Here is a 25,713-nt window from a genome sequence, read left to right on the forward strand (position 1 = left end):
GCATCCTAGTTATCAAACAAAATCATGATAGCGCAAGCCTCATACAGAGGAATAAGGGGGGAGTAGGATATAAGGAAAGAAGAAAAAGGAAATTCTCTTTCAGATAAGGATTCATATTCTTGCAACTAGAAGTACCTTTGTTACACTAACAGTGGAACCTACTTAGATATTGCACACAAGCAAAACGTAATACGCCATTGTCATGAAAAGAGAAGGGAAGGTACAGATGTGATGAATGATGGAACTTGCTGTTACATTGTCAACCTTGTATTATTGATCATAGAATATAGCCATGAAAAGTGGGTGTGACTTATTGAGGAAAAAGATAAAAGGAATCTGAGAAATGGTATATGCAAGCAGTAAAACATGACAAAGGAATTGCTCACGGAATAACAACCACTACAATGTGGGCCATTACTAGGGGAAGGGGATAAGTATCCATGGCTCTTCCAACTCTTACTGATTAGTTGCTCCTTGCAATTATTCCCACATTTAACCTCCTTCTACTTCTTTTTAAGGCAAGACACCACACTAGCAGCAAGCCTGAATTCCTTTAGTCTACCTCCTCTGAGAGCCCAATTCTCTTGCACATCCTTTCCTTCGCCCAGTAACATAATCTGAGTGCTGTAAATGGAAACTGAGGAAATGAGAGAGATAGAAGGAAGCAACCACAAGTCAAGGGACCATGCCAATGGCTATGAAGGTGGTGAAGTCCATGAAAATGGTTCGGGACCATGGTTGAACCTGAGTCTTGGTAGGCAAACTGCAGAGAGCACATCAAATCACCAGCCCAAACCAGCTCCACACAAAACATTCTCCTGCAACTTCTGTATGAGAAAGTTCTTCAGCTCGCAGGCTCTCGGGGGGCATCAGAATGCCCACAAGAGGGAGAGGGGTGCAGCAAAGAGGCCTCATCAGTCACAGACAATGATGATGAGTCCTCTTAATGCTAGTCTCCTCCAATCTCTAAGAGTTCATCCTCATTCAGGTGTTCACAAGGCAAACACAGAGAGAGGTGCAGTTATGGTGGCAAGATTCAACAGCATCACCCCTAACATGAAATTGGCATCAACACCGTTCACGATGGAACGAGCAGAATATTCAACATGGCCAGGAAGCTTTCAGATAAATCCTCAGAAGTGGGAGAAACAAGCAGAACAGCAAGAACTCGATTTGAATCTTCGGCTTTAGTTGATCTTCCAGCCATGATAAGCTATTTCCTCATGCAGGCAGGTGCATTCTCTGTTTATCTCAGATTCATTCATCAGCCCATTTTGGATTCAAGTGCAACAAATGGAAGCTGATTTCTGCTTGCAGGAAATTAATATTTAGTGAAATACGAATTGGAAGTCTGTAGGTTGTTGTTACTTGCTAATCCAGACCAATTTCGCACTGCCATGTCTCATAAATGCCTTCAAACAAACATAATATATAAACATGAATACATTCTAGAAAGACTTCACAACTAAAAATATTTCTCCTCTTTAACTTAGAGAACCACTGCAAGCTTACCTGAATTATGGTTGGTGGAATACCAAATTATCTTCAGAAAAATGTCATCTTCACTGCATTTGACATTGTTCTGAAGATAATATAGTACTTCGGCAACCATAATGGAGCACCAGTGGTGCAGCAACTGGTTTCAGTCATGAAGCTTTTGCTGAAAGAAGCACAAGCATATCTATACACACACTTCATTCAAAAGCACCCAAGGACAAAATTGTATGTGTTCAGGGATGTTAAGTAGGTCGAGAGGCAAATGACATCTTTTTACATAGCTTCACTAATGCCTCCACAATGCTTCTTCCCTATCCACTGCTTGACATTCCAATACCTTTCTACACTTGTATCTTTGATTCAGATGAACAGAAAATTGATTTGAATTGCAAAGCCAATACTTTACCATTTTTTAACTGAGCTGTAGCAATTACTGCCAAAATCTTGTAATGCAACAAACAGTCATATGTTACTTTCATAATACTGTAACTATAATCTAAACTATGGGCCTGTTCTTCTACTCTTTTTCTTATGGAATATATTTTCTCTTATTACTTGGTAAAGAATAGAACTATAATCCCTCTTTTCCTATTAAATGACTAAAATGATAGGTGAAATTTGAGCTTCCATGCCTACTTCATATTACCAGAAAGTAATGCCACCTATTTCATATAGAAACAATCAAGAGAGATACCCTACCCACATACCTCTGCTCTTACTCCTGAAGCAATCAGCAAGCAGCAATATCTTTTATATCTATTTCTGCATAATTACAAGTTTCCACAAATTCCACATTGTTGCCCATCTTAATATATCAACATCTTGGAGTGCAGAAATTGGATCATGCTTTCTTTACTAAGTTTGCATTGCAAAGATAAAAAATTAGTACATTATACTTATCTTCAATCAGCTCTTGCTGTGTTGTTTCCACCTCGAGCATATCGTGACATGACTATAGTCATTATCTGGGGAATAAAGTTAATTACATTGGATACTACCAAGAAAATGAGAACCTTGACAGAAGATAAGTCATTACTATTAGTTTGACGTCATAATTGCTTGGCAAATTGGCTCATTGAACATCACTTAAATTCTAAATATATTGGACCACATGTGCCATCATCAATACTAAGCTCATCAAAATAGCAGAGAAGCATTGAGGAAATATTACTCAAAGTCAGCACAAATGCATGCAAATTCTGAGAAGTTTGTTCCTTGAAACAAAAGCACTTCAGCCTGCCTTGTATAATAAAATCAGACGGAATTTAAGTAGACAACTTTTTCTTTAATTTGAAATGTATATATACAAGTAACATGCCTAGAGATCTTTCACTCATCAGTGGGAAATTTAAACTTTGAAGTTTTTCCGAAGATATAAATTTCTTCAAAAGCCTAATGGAATTTATGGTATTAGTTCTATATCTCCATCAACTTTCCTTTTTCTTACAAAAGGTATTAGTTGTCTACTAACTGCTTCACCAGAATATCATATCCATTTATCCATATTTCATCTTCAAAATGAGATAGAAAAGTCAGATTTAGGCAAAGACCTTCAAAACTTTCTATTGTGAAGGAGATAGTTACATGGTAATTCCATTTCCAAATATCAGCTTTTCTATACCCTAATTAACTGTCATCCCTGCCATTATCTGCAAAATGTCACAAAAGTCCTCACGCTTTTGATCTTCTGAAGTCTTTTAGAAAAGATGCAGGTATCTTTGAGGGGGACAGCAAGTTCGACACATATTTGAACTGTCAAAATAGTAACAAATGGATTTCAGCCAAAGGAAAATGGATTTAAAGCAACAAAAAATAAGGAAAGAGGTTAGGAACAATATTCTACATAGAAATATCTACTTACGCTATGCTGCTTGTATTTTTCCCTGATGGCGGTTAAAGAGGACCACTTTTTATTCAACTGCAAATCATGTAATGCATGTATGCAGTCCCTAAGCTCAGTAACCCTATAGCCTGTCTGACTTTGAAGTGACGAGCTCTGAAAAAAGGGGAAAAAAAACGGAAAAGCTATCATCAATCATGAAGCAGTAGATATATTCAAAATGGGAATTCAACCACTCAAAAACCTTCTTACCCAAGGATGGGCCTTTGGACTGATGGTGAATCTGGCAATAAACACAGCAGAAGCAGCTATTACTGATGGCAAGAAGTGAACACAGCCATTGTCCACCAAACTTAATTCAGCAAGGTAATTGCTCAGGAATTCCAACTGTAAATTGGGATACTGCAAGAAGTTCATTGATTCATTTGAAAACCAAGACCAGGAGAAATATTTCAATTATATGATTAAGTATCCAACTTTCTGCATAGACAAAATTGTAGGCCAACTTACTTTGCAACCTTGACCAGCCCTTGTGAATCTCCTACAAAAGGATAGCGGTAAACAATAAGACATACATAGACTATCATGGGGCAGTTTTATTTACAGGCAAATACATTGACAAACAATTTATTATACAATTTATTTCAGAAAATTTACTATACTACAATTTATTAATCTACACGGCATATGAAAGAAATGCACCCTTACATTGATATGGAAATTATACCTAAGAAAAGTCTTGACGGTGGGGTTACCCATCTCAAAATGAAGAAATTTTAGTACGTCTGACTCCATCTTCACCACCTAAAATCACAGACATAGACAAAAAATTTATTTATTCACATGACCAGGAAATGCTAATGTATTTACTAGCAAAGGGCGAGAACTAGTACCTCTTGCTTGGTGTAAGTATTGTCAGTTATATAGCAGAAATCTTCCACATTAGGAGGGATAATTTCTTCATACTTTCTGCATCTCAAAAGGATAAAAACCATATCAATGACTTGGCTAAGCTTGCGAGGAGAACAAAACTGAAGTCCAAATAAAAGAACGAGAATTTTGGCACCTACGAGGCTACAAGCATGCAGGAAACACCAAGAAGCTGCAGCTTTTGCCGACCGAGAGCATTCGCCGAGAGAAACCTATCGACATATGAGATCGTTAGATAAAGCGTATCAGCGAGAAGCTTGTACTCCTCCGCCACCTCCACCAACCAATCCACCAAAGTTGCTCTCATGGAAGCTGTGATATCCTTCTGAACTTTCTCAATATAATTTTCCGCCGGCCTCCTCTTTGCCTCCACCTAAAGAGTAAAGAGTCCATCATAGACAACGGCAGCCCAATTAAATTAACACAAGAGGGGAAAAAATGGAATCGGATCAAAAGATGCCAACTCTGCGAACCAGAATCCAAATACTCACCTCCATGGATCGAAGGTAGTGGTATATATCAGCGGCATAGTGGGAGCACATCTGGGGATCATCCAAACGAGAACAAGTAGCAAAATCGGAGGTGCTGCGAGCCAAAGAAGCCTCCTTTCGGGCAACTTCCGCTGCCGTCTCCTCCTCCTTTGCCTTTGATCTGGTTCTGGGTTTGGAAGGAGGAGGCCGGTTAGGAACAGGGGCAAGGTTTGATAGGTTTGTCAGCTCGCTTAAGGCTTTGCGCTTCCTCTTGGTTGGGATTTGGTCAAGGGGAAGGGAAGGGGAAGAAGAGGAGGTGGCTCGCTTCTTAGCTGCCGCCGCACGAGTGAGGCGAACGGTGGTGTTCTCTTTGTCCGCCATTGTTGCTTTACTCTTACGCTGCTAATGGAATTGACTCTATGCGATTAAAGGGAAGAAGAAGAAGAAGAAGGGTTGGGGTTTTAGCGTGAGAAAGGGTGAGGACAGGAGGGAAGAAGGAAGGAGACCGCCATTGGTTAAAATTCGAAAAAGAAATTTTAATCTAAAGAAAAAGAAAAGTAGGGCAGAAGCTTTGGATTTGGTGGTTTTATTTTACTTCGGGGGGAAAATAATTTGAACTTTTTATTATTTGGAAAATAATATTATGTATGAAATGGAAGCAAACGATCCCCATAATTAATTAATCGAGGTAGAGTAATTAATTAAATGGAAATACCAAAAGCGTTTCCCAAGTATCGAAGCTCCTCGTGGATCCGGTGGTCACGTTCGTGTAGGAAAAATGACCGCATCATCGGTTGGGTTGAAAGTGGGACCCACATTCGATCGTGTTAACGACTCCATAATTACCTCTCGGGGACTTCCCCCTTATGCGACCTCCCGCACCTTTCTCCCTCTCTCATGGCGCGAGAGAGGGACCAGCTCACGGCCGCCGCCTTCCTCGTCCTCCTCCTCGCCGGTGTCATAGATGGATCTCCCCAACTCCTCGACGGCGGCGTTAACCCACCGCTCGTGCTCCCGCTCCTCCTCCCATCAGTGAACTCATCGCGGCGACATGCCGCCGCGAGCCACCTCCTCCGCCGACGTCATCTCCAGTCCCACCCGAACGCTCACATGAGGCTCTACGACGATCTCCTCACCAACGGGTATGATTACCCTTTGATTTTATATCGACAATTTTTTTCAGGAAAGATATAAATTTTAGTTTGTTTTTGTTTTGTTTTTTTCCTCTTGCTTTAGGTATTATACTACAAGGCTTTACATCGGGACGCCGCCGCAAGAATTCGCGCTAATTGTGGATTCCGGAAGCACCGTGACGTACGTCCCGTGCTCATCGTGCGACCAGTGTGGCAATCACCAGGTAAAGGCCTTGTAATTTGATGTCTTTAATTAACTAGGAAGAAAAGGGATCTAGCTCGGAAATTTTCGTGGAATCAAATGCGGAAAATTTTCTTATTAAAGTTCCTGTCTTGGAATTACTGTATTTTGAGATTCAACCTAGTAATTCAGGGCTACTAATGCATATGATCCTATTTTCGTGGTGCATGCTTCCAACTTAAGCAGTTCTTTGTGAATGTGACGTTATGCTGTATCCAGCGTAAGTTATGTTCCCAGATGAGTTGAAAGGAACTGTCTGATAAAAACGTTAGCTTTTCATGATATCTGGAAAATAAAGAAATATTATATGTGATTTTACCACGAACTATGTATATTATAATTTCTGGTATTTTTTAACGCACAAAAAGAACTATATATCATGTTAATGCATAGTTTGGTTGATGTACAGGACCCAAGATTCCAGCCAGATTTGTCAAGCACATACAATCCGGTAAAGTGCCACGTTGCTTGTACTTGTGATACTGAGAAAAACCAATGTATTTATGAGAGGCAATATGCTGAAATGAGCTCAAGTAGTGGGGTGCTAGGAGAGGACATTGTATCATTTGGCAAAGAAAGTGCACTTATGCCTCAGCGTGCTGTTTTTGGCTGTGAGAATTCTGAAACTGGTGATTTGTTTAGCCAGCATGCTGATGGAATTATGGGATTGGGCCGTGGTCAACTAAGTATAATGGATCAGCTTGTTGATAAGGGCATAATAAGCGATTCGTTCTCTTTATGTTATGGTGGAATGAATTTTGGTGGGGGTGCGATGGTTCTTGGTGGAATCTCTTCACCTTCTGGCATGGTGTTTTCTCGCTCAAACCCAGTCCGCAGGTATGATGCAGGTAATCATGCAAGAAAGGTTTTCCTTTGAAGTACATATAACTCATTCCCGAAATTTACTCCTTTTCTCGGCATGACGACAGTCCCTACTACAACATTGAGTTAAAGGAAATACATGTGGCTGGAAAGGCATTGCGGTTAGATCCGAGGATCTTTGATAGAAAGCATGGAACCGTGTTGGACAGTGGAACCACATATGTATATCTACCAGAACATGCTTTTGTAGCATTTAGAGATGCTGTAAGATTTTGTCCATTTATTCTATAGTATTGTCGATTATCTAATAACAGCTACACGTTAACAGATGCATTTTGTTGTTTTACAGATAACAAGTGAGCTGCATTCTCTTAAGAAAATTCGTGGTCCAGATCCAAATTATAAAGATATCTGCTTTGCTGGTGCTGGAAGGTAATACCTTTTGAAAACTTGTCCATGATTCTAGACATACCTTTTGCTCTATTAGGCCTTCACTTCATAGTCCTAAATTGAATTGCTTTCAGTGATGTCTCCCAACTATCAAAGACATTTCCAAATGTTGACATGGTATTCGGGAATGGACAAAAGCTGTCACTTTCGCCTGAAAATTACTTGTTCCAAGTAAGCATTTGTTAGTGTGATAGTTATTGTAATCATAATAGCAAATGCCATCAGTTGACTCATCTATGTATTATCATGATATTACCTTACCATATGGGGAGGAAAAGAATCCATATACAGTCACCCAAAGTTTTGATTTCTGTCGTTGGCAGTGTCTTCCATTTTGCTGTATTATTTGCTGTTCTCCAACTAATTTTTCTGACTCAACGTTCATCTTTCCCCCCTCATTTCTGACAAAATGTTTTTCTTCCTTTTTTTTTAACTGATGTCATTTGTGAAGCATTCAAAGGTTCGAGGTGCCTATTGCCTGGGAGTCTTTCAAAACGGAAAAGATCCAACAACACTTTTAGGGGGTATGAAGCTGAGCTCATATTGTAGCTTGTTAAACATATCCTAGTATGGTTTTGCCTATGCACTCTTTCTTGATCAATAATAGCTATATCATCAAAGTATCGACTCTGCTATATGTTGCCAGTGACAGCAGATTTATCCTGCTCTGTTTTCATCAATCCTGTTATTGTTTGAATGCGTTATGCTTAAAAGTGCAACTTACCGGATTCACATTTGGCTTCACAGGAATTATTGTACGCAATACTCTGGTAATGTATGATCGCCAGAACGAAAGGATTGGATTTTGGAAAACCAACTGCTCTGAGTTGTGGGGGAGACTGCATATCAGTGGAGCACCTTCACCAGCACCTTCATCTTTCTCTGATACAAATTCAACCATAGATATGTCACCAGCTTTATCTCCTAATGGAGCACAGGAGTCTGTTCTACCAGGTTTATGATATGTATAACTACAAATAACTTAGTCTATTTCATCTTCCTGTGTTAAAATTTAAGCCAAGTCACATACAAAGAGATCTAAGATTTTGTCAGTTGCCACTTGTACATGATTCCTTTTTCTTGATACACTTGATGTATCTTCGACTTACCCCGTTGGTTATGTTAAAATAACCATGGCATGGGACATGGTTTGAAGTTTGGGCCAAAATTGGAACTTCATGCCAAAATTTATTCACCAAGGCCAAAACTCATTGGTCAAGGCTGAAACCTACAATAAGAAAGATTCACTCATGTACCTGATCCATAATGAGGGAAACAAGGAGTCTGATCGTTATTGTAGTTCTTACATATGATAGAATAAGTGGAAAAGATTCCTTCTAGAACAAAATTATCACTTTGATTCTGTATCAGAGTTCTTTTAGAAAGCGTTAGTCATATATTTTTCTGCCTTTCTTATTCTATGTGATATAATAAGTTTGTTAAGGTATGTTCAGGAAGTATGCTTTAACCATGGAAAGGCTTTCGCTTATCTTGTTTCTTTGCAGGTCAATACCAAGTTGGGCTCATAACATTTGATATGTCGATGAATATTACATACTTAAATCTGATGCCCCACATCACAGAACTAGCTAAGCTTATAGCCCATGATCTAGAGATTGATCCACATCAGGTAGAGTAAATCTTGTTCCATTGAATTCTGCAGAAATGATTCCATTACTATATCTATATTGTACATCTTTGATCATGATAATGCAGCATTCCTTTAAGAAATGATCATGTCATTTAATTGGTAGATAGGACCTCCCACAATGTCATATCTCCAAGATATTTCTAAGTAGGCAAACTTCATTTTGTCAGTTGTGGAACTTGTTTATACTTTTATGTATAAGATGACACAGGAATGTAAGTTTATAGGTTCATTCAATGAATATTACAAGTGAAGGAAATCATACACTGATAAGATGGGCTATTTTTCCTGAGGAATCATCTAAAGTCATTGCAAATACGACAGTGATGGTAATGTTAATTTTAGCATCATTCTTTCTTTCTTTTTTTGAAAATTTAAATCACCACCTTCTGATTTTTGGTGTCGAAGATTTATGAGCAGCCTGGTTTTATGCAGGGAATCATATCTCGGTTAACTGAACACCGTGTTCGCCTTCCTGAAAATTTTGGGGGTTATCAGTTGGTTGAATGGAATGTTGAGCCTCTGTCAAGAAGGTATTGGAATGCTGTTAATGTTGACGGTTGAAGTTTCTTTGTTCCATCTTTACCAAAATGCTAATTGGAGCAAGGTAGAGAAGCCATCAGAATTTCAAACCACTTCCTATGCCTGACATCATAAATTACTTTTCAATTGTTTCCCCAACTTCAATTCCCTTTTATAACCTCCACTGTTGCTGATCGTGATGTCTGAACTGGTAGAACTACAAGTTATATTTTTCTCGCAACTCATAATTTGCAGACAAATGAATGCAACTGGTCTAAATAAAGAACTGATCCTTTAATCCTTTTTGAGAACAATTCTTATGTTGCTGATATCGAAGTTTCTGTATAGAATTCTCTTCATTGGCAGTTGGTTCTTATTTATGTGGTTTGAGTTAGCTTGAAGGTCCATTTGACAGAGAACCTTTCTTGCCAAATCATATTGAATTGCATCAGAAGCTATAGCATCTGTCTTCTGGCACAGATATATAATGAATTTAGGATCCCTTTTTTGACTGATAGTATCAGTTACTATTTATGAGCTAAAACTCCAGAATGCTATTAAGATTTGCATATGGTATGAACTTGATCTTTTCCGCTGTTAACTTTTTTGAGGAATTCATTATATGGTACTCAGCATCCTCTCCATCTTCGGATCTGTTGTTGTTTGTCAGGTGAATTAATGTTAATGCTTATTTTTTAAAAAAAATCTCGCATTAATTCAAGATGGATATTTGTGCAGGACATGGTTGCAACAACATTTAGTTGCTATCATTGTTGGAACTTTGGTAGCTGCAGTATCCAGTTTCTCGGCCCTCCTCATATGGTACATCTCGAGAAAAAGAGCCAGAAGTCCAGGTACATACATGCCAGTGGATGCTCCTGTTGCAGAGCAAGAACTCCAACCATTGTAACTCAATAGTTGTTGAAGCAAGGAGACATTCAGATTATTCTGAACTCACATCCACCCTGAAGCATATTACTGCCCTGACACAAGCTCAAAAAGAAGAGGAAGACCACATCAAGAGCTGGCTATACAACAGGGTTTTAAGTTACCTAACGTAGTTTGATATGATGAATTCAGAGCTTGCAAATGGATGTTTCAATATATTATACCTCTATTAAAAGACAGATACAAGTTTCAATGAAATGAAATTTTTAGGTCCTCTTGATATGTGTCGTAGGTTATCTGAATTATCTTCAAGGAAAATTAACGAGGCTTGTATTGTTTTGTTTCTGCTCCAGATACCACCAGGAGTTAATCTGACATACTAGAGCATGGATTAATATTTACTTATAAGTTGTCAGTAAACTTCAATTAGATTTTCTGCTCCAGAGTTAAATTAGCTCGAGCCAACTGGGAGAGAGAGGTAGCAACAAAACCAAGTAGAGAAAAAGGATAACATAAAAATTTGAAGTGTATTACTATATTCAAAAATATTTAGTTGCTAAAAGATGGAGAAAGAAAGTACTCGTTTTTAAATCTTTTAGTTTTATTTTTATTTTTATGTTCGGTTGTGAAAAGTAATTTAAAAAAAGTGATTTGCTAACTACTTACTAAAACTTACTTCACTTTCTAACAAAAAGAGAGTCACATTACTGAAGTAAAACATAAACTCCACTTTTTGACAATCAAACACATCCTTAATCGAAAAGATAAGAACTACAAGAAGCAACAAAAATCATCCATAGACCATAGTCCATACTACAAAGTTTTAGCTCTCCATTTCACTCTACAAGAACAACAGTTTTATTACCTACTATTAACAACACTAAGAACTTGCACTACCTCTAACACTACCAACCCAAACCGAAGCCGATATACAGCAACACTTCACCATACTAGTATCAACAACATATATAGCAACGCATTTACATGATAACAGCTACCTATGAGTTAATGAGAGATACTACAACTAAATATATGACAAGTTTTTTATAGAGATGGTAGGACGAGAACGATCAACCCCCCATAACAGATGAGGTCTGCTGGGGCCGTGGATGTGAATCTTCTTCAGTACATTCATCGGATTGTAATAAATCTACCTGCATAAGTAATTCCAAGTATGTGCAGTTCAATAGAACAAGACCATATGTAGATAAGCTTATAGAAATTGGATATCAGAAAATTGGAAGGGAAAATGAGTACCTTTATGATCTCAGATTTAGTGAATGGGTGCCAGTATGCTGCTAGCACACTCATATGAAAATCCTGCAGAAAAGAAAGAACAAGAATAGGTATGACATATATTTCCTACATTTTTAAATAACCAGTCATCCATAAGCAGCCAGCGTAAGTACTAATAATGCTCCTAAAAAGATAAGTACCAATAATGCTGCTAAACTGGCAAATGTGCCTAGACCCAAAACCATTCGAAAGAAGGACCTGATACACGATCAGGTGAATGGCCAACATTTAAGGTACATAGCTGTTAGCTACCAACAACAGCGCATTTTTAATTCAAATTTATTAGCTACTGAGCTCCTAAAAGAAGGTAAAAATCTGAAGGCTGTAAAGTCAATCAAATAACTGCAAGTAACCAAAATCATGGTAAAAGTAACTAAATCAATAATTTGCAAGTAATAGAATGAGGTAAATATTCTATGAGTGTGAATCTACATAACATGCAGTGTAAAAAACTTTCTCACCCTGAATGGATCACCCCTCAAAGACTGCACAAACATAGAGCTTCTCGAGCCTCTGCCCTGCAAACAAAAAAGCATATTTCCATTGAAGTAGACAAGACAGAAACATAGTAAAGATGTTGAATCCACCACATATATTTTAACAATGAATTTCTAATTAAGGTTCAGTTCAGGAAGTTGAAATCAATGGCATAAGAGGTTAAGGTCACTCTCTCTTCTTAAAGAGAAAAAGATAAAAATGTGCATAATGTGCATAGGCATGTGATGCACAGAATACACATTAGGTACACAAATTTTACTTCAAATATTTTTACCAACAAAATTGTTATCTTCTCCATTACAAGCAAGGCATTCAGCTACACTGTCAGTCATATCAGTAAATTGGGGTGTGACAGTATGATGCTCGATATTTACGCACATGCCTTTTGAAGCTTAAAAGTGCAAATAGTGAACTGTTCTGAAATAACAAATGTATTTTTCTGTAATAGATAGTAAATTTTTAACAGTTGGGATTTTCTTATGATGTGACAAATATTCACCAATCTGTAGAAAGTCGGCTATTAAGTTGTGCACATTATAATGTAAAAGAGCCACCTATAGAAGTTGTCTAAAATTATGAATGAGTAGATTCCCAGCTAAAGTTTCCTAGTAATTACCTCCAGCATAACATCTCTTAGACGCCTACCAGTTTGAGCACAGCAAATTCGAACAACATTCTCTTCGCAACTTCCACTGATAATGTAGTCCCTTCCATTCATGTAGTATGATCGGGTATAATTTTGAGCATTTCCCACAGAAGCAATGTTAAACGACATGTGAAGTCTTCCATCTATAGCTAACAATTGCTTAACCTGAAATATAAACCTGTTAAGATACAATCAGCCTACATGAGCAAAACATTCTTTATGTAGTGCTGGTTACTGTGGTACCTCATTATCAACGGCTGATGACAGTAAATATTGATCATCAGGAGAAAAACACACCATTACATTTCCTTTTGAGTTGCAAGCAGTATAACAAGGTCGTGATGTTCCTTGCCTCAAATCCCACATCCTAATGCGTTTATCAAAGGATGCAGTGGCAAATAATGTTGGGGAATGGTGAGCAAACTTAACAACATTAATATGCTCGTTATGAAGATCCTTGAAGATTTGAAGACGCCTTCCAGTGGTGATGTCGTACAGAGCTACATGCTTTGAGAATCCACTAGCAAGGAAATATTCATCAGTTGAGTTTACATGAACGGACGTCAACTGCTCAAATTCATCGAATGAATGGATAGAAGCATCTGTGCTGCCATAACGATCGGTCACTGTTGATGGCATTCGACTAACATCATACATTCTCAGAGAACCATTATCTGAACCAGAAATAAGCTGTCGTCATCAGCAAAAACCAAAATTGTGATCAGAAAAATCAAGTAATGGGGAAATACTATAGGTAAGAATATCAACAATTTGCCAGTTATTAAATAGGTTAAGGTGTTTTAGCAGAGAAAAAAATACAGAGAACAGAATAAACTTGCATATCTTTAAATTAACTAAGGAGGTTGGAACCAACTCTTTTCTGCAGTTGACACATACCTTGGATGGATGCTTTTTAAGCCAACAAAGTCCTAAAATGCTATGAAGTGCTTCAACGGATGGAAGATAACCAATAAGTTTCTCACTTTCATGATTGATAACAACAAGCTCCCCATCCAATGTTCCAAAGACCATGAGGCTAGGGTTTGTAGGGTGGTATTCAAATTGTCGTGGACGAAAGCTCTTAATGTCTCCCCCGAGACCACCTCTAAAGTTGGAAAGCGGATGTAAATGCGGACGTACAGAAGAACTTACTTTAGCAGCAGAAAGGGACCTGGAGAATGAATGTTGACTTTCTCTATGATATTGTTTCTTTGTTCGAAAAGAGTGCCAAGGAGCAGCTTGCAATTCACGCCTCTTTAGGATACTAGTAACACTCTCTTTCTGCTGTCTGTTATATGGTCTATACTCGTAATAGTTCTTGAAAATAATTGCTGCTTTATCCTTCTCCACATTCTTGATAGGAATATTATCTAATACTTTCAAATGTGGCAATGAAGATATCATAAATTCCCGATAATATTTCTCAAAACAAATAGGTGAAGGATGGTGAGAAACATGCTTTCTTGGACCAATATCTGAAGTTCGTGTAACACTTCCCAAGTTTATCATGTCATTTGAATCTTTGTTAATACAACCTGTATGGCTGACATGATTGTGGATTTCACCAAGAGTTGCATCAGCAGCCCTGCTAGTGCTGTCCATACGTTCGAGCACATTTATTCTTCTAGAACATACTTCCTCAAGTAGCTGGATGCTTGCAGATTCAGGGGAAGGACCAGTATGTGAGAAAGTATTTTCAGATTGGATTTCTGTAATCCCTGAATTGGTATGCCCATCTAATTCAGCACAATTATCATTTGAAATTTCTGGCCAGCCACTTGTACTTCGGACACCACTTGAGAGTTCTAAGCCATATTCCTCTGAGGATCCAGTAACACTTCGATGCAATTTATTATTTCTAAAAGAATCATCATTAGAGTATTCATCAACTGAAGCACCATCAATGCTATTTAGTTGTATACTTTGCAGGAAAGAGTTCTCATTGGTTACGGATGGTAGTGCAGCATGCGATTGATGATGTAGCTTCCAAGAACGACATTTTTCACATGCATTGGCAATTTCTCTCTCACGTGCTGTAGAGCAAGGCCCAGTATCATAGCAACACAAGCAACTCTGGAAACGGAGTTCCACCAATGAATGCAGCTTTGAAAGTGATGCACTTGTTGTCCAGAGATTGGCCACTCTGGTTTCACACATAGAAAGCTGCATTAGATTTGGCATGTTGTTAAAACAGCTTACATGGAAACTGGTCAAATGAACACTGAAATCCAGGTTAAGGGTGTGCAACTGCATGAACTTTCCAGTCAAATTGAGCTTGCGAATGGGAGAGAAGCACAAGTTCAATATGCAGCATGGTGTACCGTTCTGGCAAATATCACTACAAGAAAAGTGAATGACAAGGGAGTGATTACATAGAGAACTATCACAATAAAAGTAAGGATATCAGGACAACTTCTAGAAGCACAGATGGAACATATTATTATGATCAGAATTGGCTAATAATTTAAAGGAACTAAACATAAACTGAGAACTTGAGAAGAATAGTTGCAACCACAAAAGGGGGAATCACCATACCGCAAAATATCTTTCCAGAATGACCAGTCCATGAGATCAACAATCCTAAGTTTCCTGTTGATTGCATTGAGCAGGGATAGAACATATTCTCCATCTAACGAGATATTAGATGATTTTTGATATAAATCAACTGCGTCAATATCAGACAAACTACTCCCTGATAAAGCATCTATAAGTGGAGGCAAATCAGAACAGATCAATTGATCGATAAAAATTTCCAGACAGCAATGCCCCAGCTGCAACTTTTGATGCTTCACCTGAAAATATGACGTTATATCAATATATTACCAAGCATAAGATAAAAAAGATGAACAGCAAGTGAAATAATAGCACCTTTGAAAATTCAGCGCCACTATCTGAACAGTAATACTTACATAAGTTACAAATGGCAGTGAATTTATAGAAGACACAAGCAATTTATTTTCTCTATCTGGCTACATAATAGACTCTGAATAATTTTGCAAACTGTTGTCCTACATATTGCTATAGTCCAACATGTGGCAACAAGATATCTACCATGGAGTCTTGGTAAATCTGATCTAGCTTGTGATATTCAGGCTATAATTAGCTCTTATTCACTTTCATACAATCATCCCTTGGTGCATCTCTATTCTTTCAGTTGTTAAAACCAAGACTCTCTGAAAATCAACTCCCCTATCTGTTAAAAGTATGCATATAAATTAACAAAAAATTTGATATGATATAAGTATAATAGGCTAAAATAGCCCATTTAAGCTTCAAAAATGCAGAGCGGAAGAGGATCAAATTTTAAGTCAAGAACTGAATGATTCACATGCAAGAATTTCAATCACTTCTCCACTAGGTGCCTTACAGCTTAACTTTCTTCGATAAGAAATAACTAATTGCAGATACTGGTCCTAGTAAAAGCTATAAGAATTAATTAGTATTGAGAAGACCAAGAATCATGAAAACAAAAAATAAGGCAATAATAATAAAGAGAAGACCCAGTATGGTGTGTCCTGCAGATGTAGATACAATTTTATACGAACTGGTTGCAAGTCCTACCTTCCCACTTTACAGGCTTTAGTCAATCTTCCTGTTCTGAAATCATAAGTTTATGCAGCCTGCTATGTATGCCAACAGCTGAATTACCGCAAAGAGTAATGTTAGGTTTTTAATTGTTGGCAACTGTGTACAAAATATTCTAAGTGTACTTTTTACATGTATATGAGCTTTACACAAGTCTAGAAAATCTCTGATTTGAAGAATTGCAAAATTATTGAAGCAAACTTTATGAGATCAAGTCATACCAACGAAGTTTGAAAATCTTGGACTTTCGTGAGTATGGATAAGATTCGGATTTGGCTCTACCTTAAAGATCATGAGTACGGATAAGACTCGGATTTGGCTCTATCTTAAAGATTATGAGTACGGATAAGACTCGAATTTGACTCTATCTTGAAGATCATATATAAGGATTATGAAACCCTATCTCTAGGGTGGTTGAAGAAGATTATTAAAGGAGACTTCTTGAGGCTACATCGGTTCTTCAACGAACAAGGTTCTTTTCATCTACAAGAATTTAATCTTTCGTCTTAAGGGCTATCTAGACGAAAGATCAATCTCGAGGGCTACTGAGATTGGACTTCAATCACAAGAAGCAGTGAATCGTGGATTCTAGCGATCAAGACTGAGAGGAACAAAGTCGTTTGGATCGACGTGTTGTTTTATGAGTCAGTCTTGTAACTGCTACTATCATAGTGATTGGTTTTGATCCGAGTTTAGATCCGTGGTTTTTTTTCCGTTTTGGGTTTTTCCACGTTAAAATCTTGGCGTTCATCTCTGCTTTCATTCTTAATATTTCTTCGGACTTTTACTTAAGCGAACGAGCGATATCATTGCCTAGTATTTAGATACATACGTGTGTCTAGGGGTTTTTTCAAGTAATATAAAATATGCCTTCATTGTGAAATCAAGATGATTGGGTTTCTCTGTTTGTGTAGCCTTTAAGATTAATTATTCATTAAATATGAAGACAACTTCTGACATCATACTATTGTAAGTTGTCATCTTTGTCCTTTGCCTAAGACTCCTTACACGTGGAGAGAAAATTTTGTGGGGTTGCTTCTAAGTTTCACAAGCTTATATTGCAATTAAGGTAAGTAATTTACCGGCAATATGGCTTCCTAAATATAGTTTGGAGTATCGGAATAGAGATTGAGATCGACCGTCCGAAAAAAAATGTACCGGTATCAGACTATTTTCTAATTATATAAAATTTCAAAAAAAAATTAAAAGGAAAATTCCTTAAAATAATTAAAATAATAAAAGGATGGTATTTTTACATAATTGCCGCTAAAAACTTTCAAAAAATTATAAATGCCACCAAAATCTTTGTACTCTATCAAAACGGACATAATAGCAGCTGTAATTACTCCTATTTAGTCGTAAGATCATTCTTTATAATCGCTTTATTTTCCTACTAATGGCAGTAAGTAAATATGTTGTGTAGCATTGCATTAATTACTCCTAGCATCACATGAGATACATTTGGTAACATGCACAATATGGCCTAAATTTATTTTAAACTATGATAACAATGGTAATGACAATAAATTTGGTAACATCCACATTAGTTTCTCTTAAATGCTGATCGCTAACAGTAAACTTATTTACATTTGATATTTTCCTCTGCTACTTTTTAGAATTTTGTATGCCTCTCTTTGAATTTCCATTTTTAAATAAATGACTGAAACGAAACAAACCAATGCTTTGAAACCGACCAAAATTTCAAAAAGTTTTGTTTTTTCTAAACCCAAAACAGGAACTCCGTATTATCACTAGATAGAGAGAGTGAGGATGTTAAAAAAGATTCATTCGAGGTCGTCAGAGTGAGGTGTCATCAATCCATCGGGAGCTCATCTACTTCAAAAGACCTACAGAGAGGACTTTGCTAGGGTGGAGTATGGAAAAGAGAGAGAAAGTACGTGGGAGCTACAAAGACATGGGGACATCATCCATTGATGTCCCTGTTCAGTTTCAAATTAGATCCATCTAACTATTTTACTAACCCATATTGAGTGGTTCTGGTCGATCCAGCCGAAACAGGTCTAACACTGATTGAGGTTGGTTGATTTGGACGATATCCCACCAAAACCGGTCAACAGGTTAGGATTGGGATCGACCAAAACAGGAAAACTTGATTATAATTTCACTGCAAGGCGACAAGCCCCAATCTTGGTTTGTTCTTTTGGTTTAGAAATAAGGCACAAATTTATAAACATTCGATGGCACAATAATAGAAAATCTAGGAGAGTTAATTTTTCCAAGAAGCCTTATCAACTTCATGATATTGCTATGATTCAAGTCTGAATTAGTCCAAGTCCCTAAATTGCACAAATTTATAGTCAACGACTCAACGCAGTTCAAGAAAATTTATCAGCAAATATTCATACGACGTCTAAAAAAATATGAAACTAGAGAAACTAGATCAGTGATATCATGATATACATTTTTGATATTTGGACTTTGTTCATATTCGGATTCTATCTGAGGCAAAACCGTAATCTAATCCGAGAGAGATATGGAGACTGGGTTAGATAAGCTTATTAGTTTATTTCTTATTTAGTTTTAGTTATCTTAGGACTCTTTAATATATTTCCTATAAATAGGGTCTTATGACTTGTATCTTAGGCAATCATTAAATTATCGAATAGATTATTCTTTTCTTCAATCGCTCTCTATCTCTCTATTTTTCTTGACCCTAATCTTCTCTTTTGTCTCTGACTTCTCTCCATTTATCTCTGACTTCTCTCCCTTTGTCTCTCCTTGTCTTAGCTTTCTCTACCTCTCGTATAGTTTCATCCTTGGCAACCATACCGCTTCTAGTCGGATCACATTAATTTGGTATTATAGCTAATTAGATGGCATCAATTTGGTACCAAAGCTAGTTGGATCACATCAATTTAGTATCAAGCAGCTTGGATCGCACCAATTATATTCTATCTAACCACGTACTATTGCAAAAAGGATAAAAGATGATGATGATAATAATTATCTTAAAATCTCATCCTAGCTACCAACTAAGTAATGACACAGTTTCATGGACAATATATGAGCATAATTTCCCAATTTTTGTCAATGTTGATCTGCTTGAGTATAATTGTAACTGAACAACCACATGATAAATAGAAGAGAGAGAGAGCAAGAATAAAATTGCTCAATCAAAATATATATCTGTGGATTGGTATGACTGAAAATTACCTTCAGCAAGCTGGATAAGATAAATGAGTTTGGAAGAACCTCCTGCTTCATACATGCATTCAGGTACCTTTTCAAAAGTAATACAAAATTCAAAATTAATTGAAGTTCAGGTTAAAACCTAAAACCATGAATTGCCAAGAATAAACGATGTCAAATCTACATTAGACACTGAATGACAACCAAGGAACGTATTCAAACTGTTAGAGCAACATGATTAACAAGGTGCATCAAGTAAATCATCATATCATATTGAAAACATAAATTACCCATATTTTTAGAAATTTACTAACTAGAGAAATATTCAAATTTATCTCGGCATAGATTTCCTTGCAAATCCAGATTTTCCCTTCATACTATAATAGTCACGTGAAAGTTCAACAACATAATTCATTATTTGTACAACACGATCCATATTTCAGAGGTACGAAAAGCAGTAGAAATTTGCTCCATGCATCGAACACCTAATCATTTTTTCTTTTTCACAGAAATTCCCTTCTTTTAAAACTCCACAACCGCATGCAAAATTATCCAACTTCAAGTTTCATCTTACATTTATACACTGGCAGCGGAAACAATTTCACGATTGCCCGACTCATGAAATCGCGCAATCTTGAAAAGAAACGGTCAAATGCGAGTTAATCTAGAACCCGTTTGACAAATACATGGCATCAGATAAAAACAATAGAGACCAACGACTCAAGAACACGGTTCATTCGAATCGATCAGAAAGAGATGAAAATGTGCGGAACTACCTGGATTCCAGCTCCGAGAGATCGCAAGCCATCTCCTGCCCCTCGCGATTGAGCAAAGGATTCGGTCAGAGAGGGATTAGGAGGGTAGAGAAGAGAAGTGGAATAGATGCAGAGTATCGCCCGCGTTGCGAAAGTTTCGCTGCAGTTTGGATAAGTGCGAGGGACACATCACTGCTCGTACACTCCACCTGTTTGTGGAAATGACTGCTCCAGAGAAGCACACCGAGAGCGATGCGTTTTGCGCATCTTAGACCACCATCCGAAACACTGGGACTCTGGGAGTCATGTCACCAGATAAACATCTCATCAAAATACTGTCAATAATTAGGATTTACTAAGAAAAGTATACTTCATATTGTAATTAGTCTTCATCCCATCGCTCCCTTGCTAAGACTAACGCTTAGGACATCACTCTTTATCTTTGACCAAGACCAAGATAACCATTGATGCGGAGTGGGGGCTACCTCTCGAGAGACTCCCGCGGCCATAGATTTTATTTTAGATTTGCCCTCAATCCTATTATCAAAATATATCTATTTTACTGTAGTTTTAATTACCCATTACGTTTTATTCAACCGTTGACTAGTTCGGCATTTTTATTTATAAGAATCTATTTAACTTAATATTTCAACTGCTTAAATTTTTATATAAAAATGTTTATTTTGATAACATTCTTTATAGGACATGAGTGAAATAGGCTCGTTTTGATAATAAATTTAAAAAGCAATCGGTATTACTAAATAAAATTTAGAACATGACTAGTTTAGTCGAAAACAACTCTCTCATCTATATATAGAGTTTAGACTTGAATTGTCTTCTGTTTCCAATAGATCTAAATAATCTTAAATTCTTAGGAATCTCGATGTTTGTTAGAAGAATACCTGAGTTGATAACTTTGGGTTTCAAAGTAATTAGTTAGCCGTCTACTAAATTGATCAAGATATGGTTAAAAGTTTTAAAACAAAACATAAAATAAATAAATGTTATTAAGACCTCAATTATGAATATTAGAATTGGAGTGTTTTGGGAGCAATTTAACCTAATTCATGTTGGCCTTGTTCACACATCAAATAAGGTTAATTCTAAAATATTTGTTATTGTAACGCCCCCGCCCGGCACGGGCACGTGCACGCTCACGCGCCCACACGGCACGCGCGGCGCACGCGACAGGTCGGGCGGGGCCCGTCACGCACAGATACACTCCTGTGCACATACAATCATGACATCATCAAATAACACCTGCTAACATATCCATGATCACATAATCCATCACCAAATAAATCATACTCTTAACCAAATAAACCTGTTAACATATGAATATCAAAATACACAATAATACACACTAGACCGCTACATAATCTGGCAGGACCCACACAGGCCACAACAAACCATCAAGATACAACTAAACAACTGATACAAGAGTACACTATGATTCGACCTGTATTATACAAATCATCATCTAATACAAAAGAGTACAAATATCAAATACTGGTACAACTCAATTTCTATATAAACTATTATCTATGCCATCTCGCATCTATAGCTCACCTCATCATCACTCTAAAATATCTTCTCAAGTCGCTATCACGTACCACATATCTGAGGGGGTTAGAAAAGAAATAAAGAGAGTCATGAGCAAAAGGCTCAGTGAATAGACCTTACCCCGAATCAGTGATGCCAAACAGAGAGTAAATCATGTACTGGATAATATGAATCAGAATATCATGTCATGAATGAGTATATGGATGTATCCTCAATAATATATAAATGAAAAGTAGATAACACGTCAAAACTGATAAAAGTATATAATCCTCGATCATGAGTAAACAAATCTCCATGTCATCTATCATCATAACTCTCTCTCAAATATGACACATGATGCATGCCGATCATGACTATGCTATGATATCAAATGCAACCATATATAATGCATATTGACCACTCGATAATCAGGTAACCGAATGATAATGAAATCATATGCATTTCTCAACATCACGATCATCACCGACATCTCGGTATAATATCATCATACTAGACCACTGTGCACAGTCAACACCCGGTACCCGGTCTTAACATCATGCCCAAAGACTCCGAGCATACTCTGCCATCCGCAAGGAGTATCTCAAATATAACCATACCCTGCCATCCGCTAAGGGTATCAACATCCATCCAGACCGGGCACCCCACATAGTTGATAGAAACCTCGTGAGGATAACTCGCCACATATGCCTTGGCGAACGGCATGTGTCCGATTGTCTGTGCGCACAGACTCAACTGACCTCGGACATGGGCCACGAGATATCGCATATCAGCGACCATAATCATCAATCCAGGCACCCCTAACCCTGGCGCCTACTCGGGTATCCCCACGCTTTCTATCAACTATCCTATCAATCATATTTCATGCTTTCTTTTTAAATGACAGATCATATGCATATATCCAGTACAATAACGAGTCAATGCATAATAGGAATTTAAGTGGAACAGGAATCAAGAGAAAAATGCTGCAATGTAGTCTCCAACCATGTATCTAACACATACATATTCTCGCTAGTCTATCACATGCACACTCATACTAGAAATCATCTCGACATAAAATCATAACAGCATAATCATCTCCAATCATCTCTATATATCACCAATGTACTCATATCCCAGATCAGTCTAATCAAATGCATAATAAAATATATGCTCGACTGAAATCATCTCTATATAAAGTCATATAATCATGCTGGAGGCCAAAACATGCATGTACATAATATATAATAAATCCTAATTTGAGAAAGGGATCTAGGGGATAAGACTACTCACCGTCTGATCAGAAGATACAAACCACGCATCTCTCACGTCCGTCAGGTAACCGAGTGACACTCATCGCTAGCAAGGTCCACGGGGTCTCAAATAAAGGGTTCAGGATCGTCTGAAAATGTTTAAGTAACATAAAGTTAGTTGTTTATCCCATTATAATCCGTTCGAGTAAAATATGATGATTTATTAGATTTTAGAATTTCTACTTATTTTTATAATTGGCTAGATTTTTATTATAAATAAAATATAAATATAGATAAAAACCTAATTATAATTAAATTATATCTTGATTAATTAGGGACTATGTAGCCATTATCTTCTTTGTTACAAAATAATAATGTATAATAAATTAATAGAATTACTTAAAAAATGTATATCATAAGAATATTAGAATATAAATCTAATAATTATAATTTACAAATTTATCTATTAATCTAATATACATATAAGTAAGTAAATAAATAAATATAAGTATTACCTATATTTATGCCTAATTAATCATTAATTATAAAAATTATCATTAATAAAATTACATTGAAGGATATATAATATTATTAAAATAGTTAATGTCTAAATAATCTATTTGCATTAATTAAGAAGCAAAATACTTAAATAAATAACATAAATAAACTAATTAATTAATAATTTAATTACAACTGCCATCAGTGCTGGGCTCGGCCCAGCACTGTCTGCTACAGTGCTGGGCCGAGCCCAACACTGTGCAGAAAGAGAAAAGAGGAGCTGAGGAAGAAGGAGAAAAAGAAAGAAAGAAGGAAAGAAAGAAGAAGAAGAAGAAGAGGAAGAAGAAGAAGAAGAAGAAGAACAGAAGAGAAAGAGAAGAAAGAGGGGAGGTGAGGGAGGCGGTTGCGGACCCGGGCCGACGGGGAGGGCACCGGCCGCGGCTGGCCAGCCAGCGGCCGGCCTCTCGCCGGTGGCTCGGCTCCGACAAGCCCACCCGCGGGCAGAGAAGAGAGAGAGAGAGAGAGAGAGAGAGAGAGAGAGAGAGAGGAGCTCACCGGCGCTCGTGGAGGTGGCGACGGCGACGACCGGCCTCGGCGAGAGAGAGAGAGAGAGAGAGAGAGCCTCGAGAGAGAGAGAGAGATAGAGAGAGATTTAAAGAGAGAGAGAGGGAAGGCGGTGGAGGAGGAGTAGTGGCGGCGTCGGGGCCCGCCGGGGCCCACCGCGGCCAGCTGGCCGCAGCCAGTTGGCTGCGGCAGCGGCCGCAGGCGCGTGGCGCCCCACCAAGCTGCATGAGCAACTGGCATGGGCACGAGGCCGGCCACAGTGTGGCCGGTCGCGTCGTGCCCATGAATTTTTTTTTTTTTTTTTTGGTGGATTGGGTTGTTACAGTTATAATTTTTAATACTAAAAGAAGATAACTAATACCAGTATAAATTATTACATAATTTAGTTAAATACTGATATAAGATATAATAATTATATTTGATATGGCATAAAGTTGATATCAAATTATTATAGAACAGTGAATTTATTATATTAAAAAATTAATGATGTTTTATACTAAACAATAAAAACATCATTAATTTCGTGTAAAATAGTAGTAATAATAAACATATATTAAAATTATAATTATTTTTTATGTCGACAATACATGACGGTACGAATATAATACAAATATTTATATAACATAACTATTTTCAAAAGAAAAAAGATAAGAAATTTTAATAATAAGTTATTATTAAATTATTTTTTAAAAATTATATGAATAAATGAGAGAGAATAATAGATTATTATACTATAATAAGTTAAGTTATTACACTAAAATAATAAGAGTTATTTTAAAATAAGGTTATTGTTATTCCCAAAGTTTATCAACGGTGGTTATGAACATATACATATGATCGCCACCAAATACTCGGTGATTAACATCAGATACTAATTGGACGGTCGTGATGGAGTTGGAAAGCATCCAAGAAGAATGTCTCTGATAATTACGTAACCTCTGTGACATCATTGTCACAAGAAATGCTTTCTGCTTGGCTTTTACTGTCTGACATCCTGAGCCGTCTGATCAAGCTTTGGCCGTTGTGATCTCCTGCTTTTAGTTAAGCTGTACGTTAATTAACCATTAGAAATTAATTAACTCAGAAATCTCCGCCCTTCTCGCCTCCTTGTCGTGTTTCTCTGTTACTTTTTTAGTTAAATATATTTTACTCTGCATAATTTGTTTAAATTACTTTTATCTCCCTACTCCGTCGTACTTATAACTAATAGAAAACTAAATAATAATTATTTTTGTTAAACAATAATTTACACAAAAAAACAATAATTTCTCTCTATTTTTTTTTTAGTTTCAATTTATTTCTTAAATAGTTTTGAACGTTTAGCGCATGGCACCTTTAATTTTGATGAAAATATTATAATAATAAGTAGAGGATGGTTACGAGATATAAATTAAAGATGAGGGAGTAAAGTATATAACCGATATTTATTTAATTATATATCTATATATATATATATATCAATAGAAAGATAAAAATATATTTATTCTA

At 37.0% G+C, this 25,713-nt stretch overlaps 4 protein-coding genes across 6 annotated transcripts; 2 read left to right on the forward strand and 2 right to left on the reverse strand.

Annotated features, from left to right (window-relative positions):
• Positions 1 to 630: 630 nt before the first annotated feature.
• LOC140778648 (zinc finger protein 3-like) lies at positions 631 to 1,191 on the forward strand. Its single transcript, XM_073123456.1, has one exon. The coding sequence runs from the start codon at positions 631 to 633 to the stop codon at positions 1,189 to 1,191; it is 561 nt and encodes a 186-aa protein (XP_072979557.1).
• Positions 1,187 to 5,266, reverse strand: LOC140777152 (cyclin-A3-1-like). The gene is made up of 8 exons (XM_073121079.1): positions 4,759 to 5,266; positions 4,408 to 4,640; positions 4,231 to 4,306; positions 4,065 to 4,141; positions 3,848 to 3,878; positions 3,590 to 3,739; positions 3,359 to 3,493; positions 1,187 to 3,249 (listed from the first exon to the last, which is right to left on the reverse strand). Exons 1-8 carry the CDS (start codon positions 5,116 to 5,118, stop codon positions 3,169 to 3,171), a joined length of 1,143 nt encoding a protein of 380 aa, XP_072977180.1. The 5' UTR covers positions 5,119 to 5,266; the 3' UTR covers positions 1,187 to 3,168.
• Positions 5,267 to 5,590: 324 nt separating this feature from the next.
• LOC140777150 (aspartic proteinase 36-like) lies at positions 5,591 to 10,716 on the forward strand. Of its 2 annotated transcripts, none has more exons than XM_073121076.1 (12): positions 5,591 to 5,879; positions 5,974 to 6,094; positions 6,521 to 6,948; positions 7,041 to 7,197; positions 7,283 to 7,365; positions 7,458 to 7,554; positions 7,835 to 7,907; positions 8,131 to 8,337; positions 8,889 to 9,013; positions 9,259 to 9,360; positions 9,467 to 9,564; positions 10,292 to 10,716. In XM_073121076.1, exons 1-12 carry the CDS (start codon positions 5,635 to 5,637, stop codon positions 10,461 to 10,463), a joined length of 1,908 nt encoding a protein of 635 aa, XP_072977177.1. In that variant the 5' UTR covers positions 5,591 to 5,634; the 3' UTR covers positions 10,464 to 10,716. The 2 variants fall into 2 exon arrangements, with proteins under 2 accessions (XP_072977177.1, XP_072977178.1); XM_073121077.1 differs by having other exon boundaries at positions 7,844 to 7,907.
• A 497-nt stretch (positions 10,717 to 11,213) lies between these two features.
• LOC140777871 (protein DWD HYPERSENSITIVE TO UV-B 1) lies at positions 11,214 to 20,651 on the reverse strand. Of its 2 annotated transcripts, XM_073122273.1 has the most exons (10): positions 20,393 to 20,650; positions 19,641 to 19,707; positions 16,443 to 16,520; positions 15,417 to 15,673; positions 13,779 to 15,219; positions 13,125 to 13,571; positions 12,852 to 13,046; positions 12,199 to 12,255; positions 11,699 to 11,761; positions 11,214 to 11,595 (listed from the first exon to the last, which is right to left on the reverse strand). In XM_073122273.1, the coding sequence occupies exons 4-10, from the start codon at positions 15,446 to 15,448 to the stop codon at positions 11,512 to 11,514; spliced, it is 2,319 nt and encodes a 772-aa protein (XP_072978374.1). In that variant the 5' UTR covers positions 15,449 to 15,673; positions 16,443 to 16,520; positions 19,641 to 19,707; positions 20,393 to 20,650; the 3' UTR covers positions 11,214 to 11,511. The 2 variants fall into 2 exon arrangements, with proteins under 2 accessions (XP_072978374.1, XP_072978373.1); XM_073122272.1 differs by lacking the exon at positions 16,443 to 16,520 and having other exon boundaries at positions 20,393 to 20,651.
• Between the last annotated feature and the right edge of the window lie 5,062 nt (positions 20,652 to 25,713).

This window comes from Typha angustifolia, chromosome 15, assembly GCF_048772165.1.
Source record: "Typha angustifolia cultivar Huaian chromosome 15, ASM4877216v1, whole genome shotgun sequence".
Taxonomy (NCBI): domain Eukaryota; kingdom Viridiplantae; phylum Streptophyta; class Magnoliopsida; order Poales; family Typhaceae; genus Typha; species Typha angustifolia.

What these genes read in the sequence shown, in the direction of transcription:
- LOC140777871 (XM_073122272.1), bottom strand. Translation starts at nt 20,424, where the DNA reads ATGGCTTGCGATCTCTCGGAGCTGGAATCCAG. An exon ending in TCTTATCCAGCTTGCTGAAG is followed by an intron (nt 15,674 to 19,640) that starts GTAATTTTCAGT and finishes TCATATTTTCAG; the next exon opens with GTGAAGCATCAAAAGTTGCA. An exon ending in TTCTGGAAAGATATTTTGCG is followed by an intron (nt 15,220 to 15,416) that starts GTATGGTGATTC and finishes CTTTTCTTGTAG; the next exon opens with TGATATTTGCCAGAACGGTA.
- LOC140777150 (XM_073121076.1), top strand. Translation starts at nt 5,635, where the DNA reads ATGGCGCGAGAGAGGGACCAGCTCACGGCCGCCGCCTTCCTCGTCCTC. An exon ending in TAGAGATTGATCCACATCAG is followed by an intron (nt 9,014 to 9,258) that starts GTAGAGTAAATC and finishes GTAAGTTTATAG; the next exon opens with GTTCATTCAATGAATATTAC. An exon ending in TTGCAAATACGACAGTGATG is followed by an intron (nt 9,361 to 9,466) that starts GTAATGTTAATT and finishes GGTTTTATGCAG; the next exon opens with GGAATCATATCTCGGTTAAC.
- LOC140777152 (XM_073121079.1), bottom strand. Translation starts at nt 5,118, where the DNA reads ATGGCGGACAAAGAGAACACCACCGTTCGCCTCACTCGTGCGGCGGCA. An exon ending in ACTACCTTCGATCCATGGAG is followed by an intron (nt 4,641 to 4,758) that starts GTGAGTATTTGG and finishes TTTACTCTTTAG; the next exon opens with GTGGAGGCAAAGAGGAGGCC. An exon ending in TCCTGCATGCTTGTAGCCTC is followed by an intron (nt 4,307 to 4,407) that starts GTAGGTGCCAAA and finishes TTTGAGATGCAG; the next exon opens with AAAGTATGAAGAAATTATCC.
- LOC140778648 (XM_073123456.1), top strand. Translation starts at nt 631, where the DNA reads ATGGAAACTGAGGAAATGAGAGAGATAGAAGGAAGCAACCACAAGTCA.